Here is a 15,477-nt window from a genome sequence, read left to right as displayed (position 1 = left end):
CAAAAAAATTAATTGGAAAATTATTATTAGAAGAAAAGTTTTCGTCCTGTGATCTTAAAGCAGAAATAAGGAAATGAATGTTTTTTTTTTTGTAAAAATATAAAAGTTTACTGTTTTTGATCTTTATGAATTAAGTGCGAGGAATAAACGGTTGGGCAGGCATAAGGAAAAATTTTTTTTTTGTTTACTTTTCTAATTTTCCGTTTTAGCTTTTTTTTTTTGGGAAAAAAATGAAATTTTATTGTCCTGAAGAAAATTGAAAAGACATTAAAAAATAAAATTGATTTTTAAATTATTAAAGAAAAAATTAAAAAGAATTTAAATTAAATTTTCTATTTCAATGTAGAAAAATAATAATAACTTAGAAATTCAATTATTTTATTAAAAATTACAAAACAGGAATTTTTTGATTACTGGTATACCGAAAAAATCCTTAAATTTTTCATGCAAAATAATAATAAAATTATTCTTTAATAATAATTTTTAACAAAATCATAGCTGGGATGAAAATTTAGATGTTGGGAAAAATTAATTTTTTAATGAATAGCTATTTTAAAATGTAAATTTTTTTGCAAAAATATTCAGCTCCAGAAGTGGAATTCTCAAATGAATTGTATATATTAGCAATTTTTTAACTTAAGATGTGTAGAATTTTCGTAAACAAACGAATGTGTGGGAGAATTTGGAAAAATTTTCTAAGATTTTCTAATAAAAGTTTCTATAAAATCTTAAAATTTCCAAGACTAAAATGAATGTGAATTTCCAGTTTTTTCTTATATACGAGTATTAGTTTTTTTAATAATTCCAAACAACATTATTGATATTAAAACAATTCTTGATATTTTAACTGAGAAATAAGGTTTAAATCGTTTAAGGACCGAGTAAGGCAAAAGCGAAATTGTGATAGAAATTACATTTCAGTTGACTGTTTTATTGTATAATTTTTCTTCGCTTTATTTTAAATTGAATTTTGCATAAGCTGTAGAGTAAGTGCGGGTAATATCGTATAGGCGGATAATGTGGGATACCAATTTATTTCTTATACTGAACATGTAACAATTGGGTTTTTTATGTAAAAGGTGAAGAATATATTAATTTGTAGGATGGGAAGACCGAAATTATTGAAAAATTGATTTAATAAGGTTCAAATAAAAAATATATGTATTCATAATGAAAATATTATGTAAAATTAAAGAATGTTATTAATCAAATTCATCGAGTATTTGAAAACTTACTGTTATACATCAGAATATCACCAGAATTTCTGTAGCACAAAGTTCATATCAATTTCTTTAAAATTCAATTTGATTTTCGATTTGATTTATTTGAAGAACGTTTTAAACTTTTCTAAGGCCAGTTAAACTTGAACATTAATTGATAATTATTCAAAATTCTACAAATTTTCCTCATCTTTTTATGGCTATTATAACACATAACCCTACTTTATGTTCCGTTCCAACAAAAATTTTTTTTCTTAACTTCAATTGAAAAAAAAATAGTATGCAACTTATATCTCAATATTTTATCTTTGTTTCCTGTTGCTTGCATTCCTTAATAGCTACTCTCTGCTAAATTCTGTGACTAGCGGGCAATATATTCTAGCAAAAGTTAAACACGTATGCGTATTATTTTCTGATTTTTTATATGTGCATATGTATGTTCTTGTAACTCAAAAATATCCGTACCCAGTAATGCAGTTTTAATATGTAAAAAATAAATAACCATATTAAATTTTTAAAACTGAACTGAATTTTTCTAATTTTGAAATTTTTTAATTTTTTTATATTTGAAATATTCATCAAATGAAAAATATTAATTTCCATTGACTACTTAGTTAAAATAATAATTAATATTTTTAATATATTACCTTACTAGACTACTTAGATCCGAAAAAAATTGTACACATTTAATTGCCGCTCAAAAAAATAGTAAGTATTATTTGTGGTTATACTTTATTTAAGACAAACAAATACGGTCAAAATACACAAACATTTTATATGCACAATGTATTAATATAAAAACAAAATTTATGACTTCAAGTGTGCAAATTTTTTTTTTCCTTACAAAATTTTTTGATTTTAATTTTTTTTAAATTAATAAAATTAAGGCACATATGTCGGGAGTAAAAATGCAAGAAGAGATCTTAAAATAGAGGTAATTAAAAATCGAAAATTTTTCTTCAATTGAGTGATACTTGAAAGAATAGGCTTTTAGGTATGTTCAATATTTTCATTTGATATGAATATACTGATTGACCTTTTTGTAAGCACCCTTTTTCAGCTATAAATAATGCAATAATTTAACGCTTAATATTTTCTTTCCTTAAGTAAGACTTTCTGAAAATGTACAAGAGAGTTGCTTCATTCTCATAATGCAGCTTGACTATCGAATAGTTTGAGTTAAAAGCACATATATTTATTGTTGTATAAGCTAAATCACACTTTAATTTTCATTCTCTAATAATCACTTTCCTTTAAACAATATCGATTTTATACAAATTTTATTTACAAGCTAAGAATCTAACATTGCATCCAACTTTCAGTATGATGCTAACAATCCTCTTTACGGGCCATTTCTCATTATTACTTATACGTACTCTAACATCTAACAAAAAAATCTATATAACAAATTAAATTATTAATAATTATTTTGTTTTTGTTTTTTATTTCATTTTTCAACCATTTACATATAAAAAATCCTGTTACATTTTTTCTTTCTTAATATTAAAAGTGATATTAAAAATTATGACTTATTAGTATGCTACCAGTTTTTCGTTTAAAATTATAAAAATAAAAATTACATAATTTCCGTTTCCTCCGTTTCTTTAAAATACGCAACGTACTATTATAGGTTTTTCCCTTATTAAGCATAAACAAAAATTTTGAATGTGTACACACATATAAATATGAACAAATCAATGTTGTTAACTGTATTAGAGAGAGCAATAATAAAAACAAAAACCTATTAAAATTATAATTTTTATATAACAATATCTAAAGCATTATAAAAGCAATTCAGAAAAGAAAAGAAAAGCATATTGTTCCACTCTAAACTGTACAGTATTATTGCACATTCTGTTTGAGTAATAAAGTTAACAGTAAAATTTAATTTGAAGTAAGCGACAAATATAGAAATATTCTATTTCTTATATAATATATCTGATAATGTGATATAAGAGTAATCCGATATTTTAATAAATGAAAGGTACAAAAGTATGAAGGAGCTGTTATGTGCGAACTGTGAGCACCCAAAATAATTAAATATACCTATACCAACTGCAAGTGTTGCAATAAAATATGCTAAACGGAAAATAATTTCTTTTAAATTCTGGGTTCCATATTATAGCATCAACTTTCAACTAGTCACAACATTATCAAGTAATGAAAAAAACTGTTAAAAAAGCATGCTTAATTTTGGAGAAGTCGGAAAATTTCGTTTATGACTGTGTACGCATCATCTCCCAATTCCAAGTTATCATAGAAAGTACACACTTCATCATTTTAATTTACTTTTAATTTAAGTGGAAAAATTAAAAGCCCATTAACTTTGGTTTTTGGGTGTATTCTTAATTATATTCTGAATTGTTTTCTAATTGAAGAATACACGAAAATTAAAAATGTAAACAAAAAAATAATTGTGAATAACATTGATGGGTTTTAAGTTAGTCATTTCTTATACTCAGATATCAGTTAAGAGTTAACCTTCGCTGCCTACAATTGAAAATTACCCATATTACTTGATTTTACTTACAAAAAATATATATTTTACGTTGGACAGAAAAAAAAATCTTTAAAATAAAATTGTATTTAATAATATTTAAAATAATAAAAGCAATACTTTCGTTTTCTTTTTTTTGCCCCAAAAAAAAGCCACCTCTGTAAGGAATTTTAAAACTTTCCTTCCCTGAATTTTTTCGTTTCTTTCTGTTTTTGAAAATTTAAATTGTAAAAATTTAAAAATTATCAAATCGTGACTTCATAATATAGAAATTCACAAAATATTTTCTTCATAAAAAACATACTAAATATATATGCTCCTAATACAAGGTGACTCAAGGTTTTAGGCCATGAATAAAATGAATAAAAATTTTTGTTTGGAACAAGGTGTTAAATCTCAAAAGTTTCTAGTATTCAGAAATTTAAACGAATTTTCAGAAAATTTTTGTTGCCAAAATTTTTTTTGCTTGCAACTTCTGTCTCGAAAATGATAGAAGCTTAACATAAATACTGTTTATTAAAAATTATACTAAATTACTGTTTTCGAAATCAGCCTTTATATAAGACTTATATTATAGAGATTGAGACCTATATATATGAGGGAATCTGATTTCCGAACAAAGCGATGTAAAACAATTGCTTATTTTTAAAACATATTTAACACGTTTTACTGGGAAAACTATGAGAGATACAAGAACATGTTATATGAGTTAACTTTTTGATCACATTCTGGCGCATCGAACAAACCAAAAAAAGAAAGAGTAATAACACAAATTTTGGAGAAACTTCGAGTTTTTAAAAAAAGAAATTAAAAAATGAAAAATAAAAATTCTGATTTTGACGAGCATTATCTGGAAAATTATGTCTCCTATTAAATCGATTGTAAGGCCGAAAGCAAAGAGCAATAAATTTCTTGTAAAGCAAGTCGCAGAGGGTAGCTCTATGTCGCGCGGTTCCAAAGTTATAAGCCTTCATTTAAATGCAGGGAAAATCTGATATCTTTTTTTTTCAACATTCTGCAGCTCGTCACTTATACAATTTTTTGCTAGAAATTGATCAAATTATATGCCACCTTATTCGAAACACTCTGTACACCTACATTAAAATATCGGTTAATTCTATATAGAATATAAAATTATGTTATTCTTATTACAGTGAAAATATAATAATGTAATAATGTTAAAAAAAAGGATAAGAAAAAATAAAAACTTACCAATTTTAGCATTTGCATATCCCATAAATATCGTTATAAAAACGATTTCAAAGTAAATAAGGCGCATTAAATTTAAAATGAACTGATTTGACATTCTTGTAAATTGTAAAAATTTTAAATATGCCATCTTTATTAGTTTATCTTTTATTTTTTTTATATTTTTTTGTTTTTTTTTCTGTTGTAACCGATTATATTGTCTTCTTTTAATGCATATTTTGTAAGTTTATAATTTGCTTTCACATTTTACAAGATTTGCTTGCTTGTTACTGTTATAATAGTATTATTTGTTGTTTGTTTATTCTTTTGCTCTCTCTCTCTCTCTCTTCTTGTGCTTCTGTTTTTTCTTTGTTACTTAAGAGTATTTGGTAACCGTTTTGTATTATAATATTTTTGTTTATATTTTGTTTTTCTTATGTTTTGTCAATTTACTAGTTATGTGTTGTTAGTTTTTCTTATTATATTATTTTTTACATTTTTTTTTATCATCGTTTAAAAAAATTATTTTTTGTTTTGTTCTTGTTTTTTCTTTTTTAACCAGCGATTTGCTTCTTGTCATCATATTATAATCATTGTTCCCTTTTCATTTTTTTTTCTTACTACTATTATTATTATAACTATTATTATATTCTTTATTTTATATCTTCTCTTTTTATTTATCTATACATTTTTTCTTTGTTTTTCTTGTTTTTCTGTTTTCTATTCAATAAAAACGTGTCCTGTTTACCAAAAAAAAAAAATAAAGAAAGAATTTTATTATTTTTGTTTTCTTTTTTTTTTGATATTTTAATCGAACACATAATAGAAATGTTTTCTAAGGAGCAAAACGAATTCATAAAATATCATAAAAAGAAAAATTAAAAAATAACAACAAAACTGTTAAGTATCCGTGAACAGAAAGGATAAAATTTCTATAATATGAAGAGAAAAATGAAAGAAAATGGGTAACGAAAAAAAAAAAAACAAAATATTACTATTATGAAAAGTAACAAAAAAAAAAAAAAATGTTAAACACTTCAATATAAAATTTTACTAAAACAACGTTAGAATTTTTCCAAGATTTTTCGCTTATATGATTTTCGAAAATTAAGTGTTGTTGTATAGAACGAGAATAAGTTTAATGCCTTTTGTAATAATAATTTACATTTTCCATAAAATCTGTTTTTCGTTTTTTCTTTTAATATAGAACGAAAAATTTATTTTGATTTTACTTTTTTTCTGTAATATCAAATTTAAGTTGTGTTCTCTTATCTATATGCGTTCATCAACCATACCGATATTCTATCAAAGTAGGTAAAGTAATAGACAGTGCTTTCGTTTTTTAATATTGCGTTGCAGTGGAGAAGATGTAAAGTACTAGCCAAATCGGTCGTTTTATAATTTGTAGTTGCTGTGGAAAAGATGTTGGAGAAATTTAAAGTGCTGGCCAGTGCTATCGTTTTATAAGTTGAAGTTGCAGTGGAGAAGATGTTGCACTTGCAGTAAATTCGTTTATATTACACGTTATATAAATATATGAATAGTTTTTTAAATTTATGGAAACCGTTTAGTATAACAACAAAATATTTAGTACGAGTATACATAGGTATTGTTTTCCAATCGCTTTTCAATATAATGAAGTTATTATACTTATTAATAGTATATTTATAATAAAAATATTATTATATTGAAGGATTATCTGGGGCAGTCCACACAGAATATTTTTGTAATTAATTTTAACTCTCAATTTTTTTTAAAAAAAAAAGCTGTCTATGATTTTTACTTTATATGGGAGAAATTCAAAGTTTAGTATTTTGTGGACCAGTCCCCTTTGCTAGATACTATCGAATACTTTCTCGATTTCAAGAGCGATACTATAAATTTTTTATTCTTAGAATCTGGTGATTTTTTTCCCAGTAGTGATGTTTAGTAAATTAATTTATTTATTTGCGCTTTTAAGTCCTCAAATAATTTCCCAATTGAACTTCATAAGCTTATTATCCTGTAACATTAAAAATTTTGATTTGAAACATTAAAACAGGAAAATAGAAATTGTATTTTGTTTTTTGGAAACGGAAAAATTGCAGCAAATGGATTGAAATTGCAGTATCGTAGTAAAAGATGCAAAATTGTAGTAGAAATAAGAAATTGCAGCAAAAACGACAATTTTAATGTGATTCCTTTTTAAAAGTATAAAAATCTAAAATGAGTTTTACAAAAAAAATTTTTTTTTAAATGCACTCAATCCTTGCAAACTTGATGAGTTAGAACATAAACTTAGAAGTAATTTTTTTTTTTCGTAAAAATTTTATATACGTCGGTTGAACAATATGCAAATGGGAAGAAAAGAAGAAGAAATATTTAAAATGGGATGGAAACAAAATTATAATGGTGAAACTATTTTTACAACTAGGACGCTATTTTTATTATATAATATTATGTAAGTGTGTAAAACACACCATATATAAGATGAGCAAAATAAAATTTTACTTATATCTACAGCTTGTTTTTATTTTTATGAATGATTATAAAATTTGGGAATTTTAGATTTTCGAAAAAAATTAAAAAATATTGGTTAAACCGAAAACCTTAAAAGAACAATCCCAAAGGCTTCCGGAATAGAAAACACAATACGAAAAAAAAAATTTTTTTTCCTAATTTTTTAAGTCCTATCATAATTTTGTTATCCATACATACACACGTTCATATTATCATTAAATTTTATCTTGGTTTATGATCCTATAAGTTCTCCCTTTACAATGGAATAGAAAATTTTGTTCTTTTCTCTTTTTGTATGCGAATTACATAACATTATATATAGAAATATGGTAAACTTACATATGTTTTTACACACAATAAGGGTGGTTATGTGATGGCAATAAATTTTGAATATCGAATTTTCGGTGGAACATACACTTCTCCATAATATTTAAGTGGAAATAAACTATTTTTAGCAAGATGTCGGTGTGTATATGTAGGGTATGTGTCTTAAGTTCGACTGAACCAATTTTAATGAAATTTTATATGTGATTTTAATTTGGTACGTCACGGATTGATCAACTTTTTGGATTTTTTTTAAGGGCATTTTTATCTACAAAAATTGGGCATACAAAAAGAGATAATTAACTAATGTCCTTAAAATTTAACATTTCAGTTGAAAGCAAGGAACCTATTTTTTTGGAAAAATGAGGGATCGGAAACCGAACTAACAGCCGAATTTACATTTTTTACTAAGGAATTAATTGTTGGAATTTCTTGAAATTTGATATTTGAGTTCTAGTTCTTATCGCAGCTAACAGACAAACCATAAAGCGAAACCCTACTAAGAGCCAAATTTACATTTCTCGGGGAATGTTATCTAAAAGTTTACTAGTATCCTTAAAATTTGAAAGAATTATTTAAAAGGCATTTTCATAATCTTGTGCAACATTTTTAGTAAAGTAGACAATACACATTGTGGACGGTTATGTGCTGACCACATCAGATTTTTTATATTATATTTTTCTAGTTTTTTGTGCTTTCCTAGAATTTCTACTTTAAAAGGAAGAAATAAAGCACGTAAGGATTTCTTAGGATATTTTATTTAAAAGTGGCCTACAAAATAATATTCCTAAAAAAATTTTTTTTTTGTGTGATTTTTTATTTAATATGTTTTTTTATTTGTATTTTAATTCTGTGATTATTATAAACACGTTTTCGTATTATGTGATGGTTTATTGTTCTTTATATTTCTGTTTGTTCTTCTCTTTTTTAAATTTGTAATATTTTGCATTGTTCTCGTTTTTGTATTATTTTTAGTTTTATAATTTTTTGAACGGAGCCGATAATTTTTTTATATTATAGAGTATGAACTCTTGTAGTTTGAAAACCGAAAATATTTTATTAACGGATTTATGACGAATTGGTATAGTAAAATTCTCTTCTATTGTCCTCTTAATATTTTGTTGGGTATATTTTTCTCTTCACTTCATATTCAGTTCCAATATTTGTTTACGACTGAAATGCTAGTGTTTTACTTCGCATATATTATTTATCGTTAATATTATATAACACCTAGTTTTTACAGTGCAACAAGATACTTTTATGCCCTTAGCTTTACTTCATGTTTCGTTTATCAAAATTCTCCTAAAATTTTGTTCTTGCGATGCCAAATTTTTCCGATAACAAGCTCATTTGTGATTGTGTCAGCTATGATAATAATATTATATATTGTGAATGAAGGATATTGAATTCCATAGCGTAACAGTGATATAACAGAAACATTTACTGTTATATTTATGTTACATATTCTAGATGTAAGTAAATGCTGTATGTAGATATGCAAGAATTTTATAATTTTGTTGTGGTTATTATTCTTGCGTTTTGTTTTTATTCCTTGTTATTGCAAATGTTTGTGAGCAGTTTATTCTTTTGAAAAATTAAAATAAAAAAATAAAAAATTAAATTCGACAAGAATTATTCGAAACGTATCCTTCGTATTTTACCCAAGGGTCTTGTCTTCGTTTTTTTTTTTTTGTTTTTTATTCATTCACTTCCTTTTCGGTTTTTTTTCTGATTTATTTTTTGTTGTACTTCTCATTTTTTGTTTTGCTCCTCTCTCTCTGTTTTATGCTACTTTTGTTCTTTCTTGGTGTTGTAGTCAAAGGAAAAATGAGTGCATAAAACATGAAAATTCCTAAAAGAAAGAGAAAATAAAAGAAAACTGTTATGAATAAAAAGTAAGTTTTGAATTGGTTTTTTGTGTTTCATTTGATTTATTTTTATTTTTTGTTTCTTTTTTAGTTAAAGTTTTACATATATTTATAAAAAGACAAAAAAAAATACGATATTTGGGGCACAAAGAAAAAAGGGAAGCAGTTAAAAAGTGTTAAAATTCTTTTGGGTTTTTTTTTTCATATTTTCACAGGTCTTAGATTTTCAGTGATTAAAAGGATCATCGATCTCTTTAAAAAGTTTTTCTATTCTATAGAATGTTACTACCCTTCACACTTTTAAAATCTAAATAGCTCTTTAATTTTTTTTTCTTTTTAAGCCTTTAAAGCCATCTTTAAAGTGTTTAGAATTGTCTTTTGGCTTTCAATTTTAATCTACAAGCTATTCACTTCTTTATTTCGGAAAAAATACTAAAATTACTATTATCCTCGAAATCAAATTACTTACATAGGTTTCTTTTTTTCATTCACAAGCAAGGGAAGCCGGACTTTAGTTTCATAAAGAGATCAAACTTAATTAGGATGCTAACTAGTCTCCCGTAGCTTTTCTTTATTTTAAATATTTAAAATTAGCGATATTTTTTTCCTTTATTTTCAATTGTTAAAACTCAAATATTATGAAAATAAGCAAATTACTTTTGCATTAATATTTTATTTTATGGTATTTATATAACACTAAACATAATGCTTTATTGACCTGAACAGAATTTGATCTCGAGAACCTGCAGTTAATGGACTGGTGCGAATACCACTGCGCTATTGGTGAGATCGATATAGGTTTTCTATACCCCAATATTTATTTACTATATGAAAATCCAAAGATAAATAAAGTTTGATCAAACCAATGGTTTTCAAAGTGGCACTTTTCTATTATGAATTTTACTAATACAACATCATAGTTGCGAAAATAAGAATGTGCTTATTACACTAATAATTTATCTTAATGCAAATTTCTTCATACTTTTCCCTTCAACGATTGACAGTACTACTTTAAAAACAATCTATGTATCTACTACTATGTATCAAGGATTGCATATATTTAGAATAAACGATTTATGCAGTCCTTGAAATAAAGCAAAAAAAAATTTAAAGGGGTGTAACTATTCTTATTATTCGAATTTAAGGGTTAATTGCTTGAGTTAAGAAAAATAATTATATTTTTTAACGGCATTACCATTACGGCATTTGCAGAAATTAATAGGCACTTTTTCCAAAATTTTTTTTTTCGGAAAAGTGCTAAAAAGTTACTCTTTTTCTGTTACTTTTTTAGGTTCAAATATAAAAGATACTTCCAGGAGCAAAAAAACTCATAGTAATCGAAATTTCATAATAAAAATTCTTAGTATAAGTAAGCAAAAAATGTGCCATCAAAATTTCGGAATGGACTGGAACGTAATCGTTTAAAATGATAATAAATTGCTGTTAGCAAATGAATCACAAACAAAAATATTGTTCAGTAGCGATTTGAAGAGTGACCTCCAATATATTAAGTTTGAGTAAGGTAGTAGTCTCTTAAAAACAAAACTGAGAAAACAAGAAAATCTTTGTTGGCAATCACAGAATTTTCATATTATTAAATACGGAATTATTTTTAGAATTTTTGGAGAAACCGAGTTTTTTTCAAGAAATTTGGCGTTTGAAGTTCTTAGTTATTAAATTTACAAAATTTGTCACATCTTACAACACCCGTTCCAAGTCATTCAAAGTTATTTTTTTAATATTTCCTGTTTCGTTTACCATCACAACAGTAACATTAGTTTATTTAAAATAAAGCAATGCATTTAATATGTTTGTTGACTTGCTTTGAATACCTCTGCATATTATACTTACTCTCTTCATTATTAAAATTATAAAAAAAAAACAATAACCTAGAAATAATTAAAAATTTAAATATCTTTTGTATTAAGATTCGGAATATTTGATACTGGCCGTCACAATTAAAAATTAAAATTAAGAATACATAAAAAGTAGGTATACATTTCACTTATTTTGTCATCATTGTTCTAAAGAGAAACACGGATTATGTTGACCTAAATTTCCCTGGTTTTTACATTATCATTATTATAGTCTTTGTTTCCTTAGCGCTAGCGGTGGACATTCTTTTATGTTGACAACTTTTCATCCTTGGACTTTATTATTATTGTGAATTTTATTCATTTCTCGTTTAATTTGTTCTTTTTTTTTTTCTTCTTTCTTTTAATAAGGAGATAATAAAAATAAATGAATACAAAATTCTGTGTGCAGGGTTACAGTTTAAAAGTTGATAGTATGACATAAGTTTACAAATAATAATTTTTCCTCGGTTAAGTTTAATGGATAAAAAAAATTTTTTTTTTACATTGAAATTAAACTAGAGGCCTTTTACTTTGATCTTTTTTTTTCATTATAATGAAAACTTAAAACTTTTATATGCAAAGTTAAAATATTAAAAAAGAAAAGTAAGAAAAAAATAAAAGAATTTTATAACTTATTCAAATTGCCTTAAGGTCATAAAAAGTGTATATGTGCTCTTGTATAATTTCGAGAAAAAAAACTTTTTTTCTAAGAAAAAATCAAAGAAACTTTTATTATTCTACAAAGCAATTTCCTTTCTTTTTCATAAGACGACAAGGATGATGTTAAGGTCATGTTATTATTATCTATAATTAAGTGATCAGGACATTTTTACATTTTATTTCTAATATTCAAATGCATTTTAATATGTCTTATAGCTGCAAGAATCTAAGGTCTCTTTTCTAAGAAAAAACCTCAATTCACACAAGATTTATTTCGATTATATTTCATTCGAGTTACAACAATAACTCAAAACTATACTTGGCAGCTAGAATTAAAAACAAGAAATGAGAAGTAATACAGGTGACCATGTCAACTCCATAGCACCTGTTAAAAAATATTTGCTTTCAAGATAGACATCTGATAGCGCACAGGAATGCTACTACTAATATTTTTTTTCTTAATGGTGGCGACTAGTATTATATTTTGTATATGATAAAATAATTTACATTTCTGGAGCAGATATTAAAGAGCTAACGTAACTACTATCAAATTTTATTAGAATAGTTAGTAAATTTTATAAATATTGTGTAATTCTTATTGGAGTTGTATGGAAGCTATTCGAATTAGCGATTAGATCAAACCTAAATTTAATAGACTTATACTATAAGCAATTCCATAAGAATATTTTTAAGTGGTTTTTGAGTCAAATCTGCGATGGCCACATTCAGAATTCGACTCTGATCGACTATGTTACACTTATAAGTTACTACAAATTTAAAACCTCCTTTCGTATAGAGGGGTATAATAGTTATCATTATGTTTTAAAACACATATTTATACGGACATGTATATATATATTCTTACTCAGCGTAAAATCCTGCGTTGATTTAAACATGCCCGTCTGTCCGATCGCACAAACAAGATTTATTTGCCTTGATTTAGCATTAGAATTAAAATTTTATTTATGACAATTTTTAATTTCATATACCTCGAAGTATGCCTGGCTGAAGAGAATATGCTTATATATTTTTCTTATGCAGAAATATACAAGTATCTATGTGTTTTTAGTAATCTGAAAGAATTTTAGTAATCTGGGGTATCTAACAAAACTTATAAAAAATCAAGGTATAAAACTGATAACCTTAATGGTTCAAGATCAAATCTAAACAAAAAAGCAAAACAAAAATCTTCATTCTAATTAATATATGGTAGCAACAAATAAGAATGCATTCAGTACAAAATATTATACTCGAAAAAAAATACAGAAAGACTTTCATGAATCATTTACCAAATCTACTCTTGTATAATTTTAAATTTTCCCTCTAGAAAAATAAATCTCTTTTTAATTCTACAGTCCATTGTTTTTTCCTGTTTTTTTTTTGTTGTTTACTGCTTCCCTTTTTGAACATTAATGACTTGTTAAGTTTTTTTAAGGCTCAAACTTAATAAAAAAATTGGAAAAAGGATGGCAACAACTTAACTATTCAATTCGTGTAACAAAAAAAAAAAAATAATGTAAAAAATGTAAACAAAAAAAAATGGAGAATAACGCGGTGTTAAAGAAAAATAAAAATTGTTCCCTCTAAATTTCCTTTTTTGTTGTTGAAGGAAGCTTTTAATTGTATATATAACTAAACTTGGATAAAAAAAGTGTAATGAGAAATTTTTAATAAAGAACGTGGTTCAAGCCTATTCTAGGATTCTTTACAAATTTCTATTTTAGAATTTTCTAAAATTAATCAACAAAAATAAAAATTTATTTTTTTTTAAATTTTTTCAAAAACATTGAAAAATTCTGAAATTTTCTAATATTTTCTGCAAATTGCCATTTTAATAAATCATAGCGTATAGACCAGAATATTAGTATGCAGAAATTTATTGAAATCTTTCAAAAACAATTCTTAATTTTCAAAAACAATAAAATGAAGGAGCCACAATAATTATCCATCCCAATAAAGGATGCATATACTTCACAATCTATGTTGAAATCCCATTACCTTATAATTAATTTTAACTGGAAATTGGTACCTATTTTTTACGAAATGGACGTAGAAGTATCGAAAGTTAATATGTTTGTATACTATACTAACTCCTGTCGAATAAAATTATTTCTAAAACTACATAGCATGACAATATGTCTTGCATACTGCATAAAGTATTTGTGACAAAATTTCAAAAACTCCCCGATATAATTGGGTTTTCAAGCAAAAATTTTAAGAATTTAAATTGTCTACCTATTATCGAAAACGTGATAACTAGTTCATTATTACAAAAATATAATTAATTTCAGGAGTGCATACACACATATATACATACAAAACTATCAGAAAAAATTTTACTCTGTATACAATATTCTTTTATATACGTACCATTTTATATTCGAAATGAATGTTATATGAGGTGAACCAGCTAACCAAATTAAACTTTTATTATTAACACAATAAACTAGCAGTGAACAAGAATTGTGTGTATTATGTAGTACAAATGAAACAATTTGAAATAAATAAAGCGAAATAGGAGGGAAAAAAGTAGAAAATTAAGAAAGTTAAAAATACAAAAAAAAAATTAAATTTTTTTCTTTTAACTTAACACTATTCCTTTTTATTTTTGCATATTATTTGAACTTTTCATTATTTTTTCTGTTTTTAATTTTCCACCATTTCTATACAATGTACATATAAAGACATAATTCGAGTAGCATGAAAACACTGTCGCTTCTTTCAAACAATCCTAAATAGTGTACATACACATACACACAGAAAAAAAAAGACACAAATTAGGAAATAAAAACAGAAGACGAAGAACAACAGAACTCGGTCATTAAGAATTTTGTATTTAGTTCAAAATTTTTATTTCTTCGTGGTCCTCTCATTACTTATGATGTCTGTTTTTCATTAAAAATGTTCGTCCTTTTCTTTTTTCTTTTATTTACTGTTACTCTACATTTTCTTAATTTTCTTTTGCCTGAAAAAAAAAAATTAACACAATCATCTGTGTGTGTGTGTGTTTGTTTTACTTTTGTTTTTTTTACAATGCGGTAGAATTTCCTTATTTGAGAGTACGACACAGAGAAAAAAGAAACACAATATTTAAATTTCACAAAAAAAAATCTTGTTCCTTAATTTTTGTTTTATTTAATTTTTATTGTAACAAAGCAAAAAAAAAGAAACCCAAAGGAAATTGTATACCTTCTGCATAGTATTCGCATTTTACTTAACGTCCTTAAATAATTGTCCTTTAAAAATATTCTAGAGACTAAAAAAAAATATTAAAAAATTTATATTTTCTGATATGTACAGTTTGCTAAATAATATTTTAATGCATATTTTATAAATATTACATCTGTACATCTACAGTACTCGCC

The 15,477-nt window shown here is 25.1% G+C and overlaps 1 protein-coding gene across 1 annotated transcript in view; it reads right to left on the bottom strand.

The window, feature by feature from the left end:
- The window catches only part of LOC129610150 (acid sphingomyelinase-like phosphodiesterase 3b), a gene marked incomplete at its 3' end in the record, with an annotated part of 307,142 nt that overhangs the window by 248,988 nt on the left and 42,677 nt on the right, over nucleotides 1-15,477 (bottom strand). The window contains exon 2 of the mRNA XM_055522556.1: nucleotides 4,930-5,645. Within this exon, the coding sequence (XP_055378531.1) occupies nucleotides 4,930-5,056 (127 nt within the window). The remainder of the gene's footprint in view (nucleotides 1-4,929; nucleotides 5,646-15,477) is intronic.

This window comes from Condylostylus longicornis, unplaced genomic scaffold (assembly GCF_029603195.1).
Source record: "Condylostylus longicornis isolate FDR11 unplaced genomic scaffold, ASM2960319v2 ptg000044l, whole genome shotgun sequence".
NCBI classification, from domain to species: domain Eukaryota; kingdom Metazoa; phylum Arthropoda; class Insecta; order Diptera; family Dolichopodidae; genus Condylostylus; species Condylostylus longicornis.
This window is presented reverse-complemented; position numbering and strand designations above follow the sequence as displayed.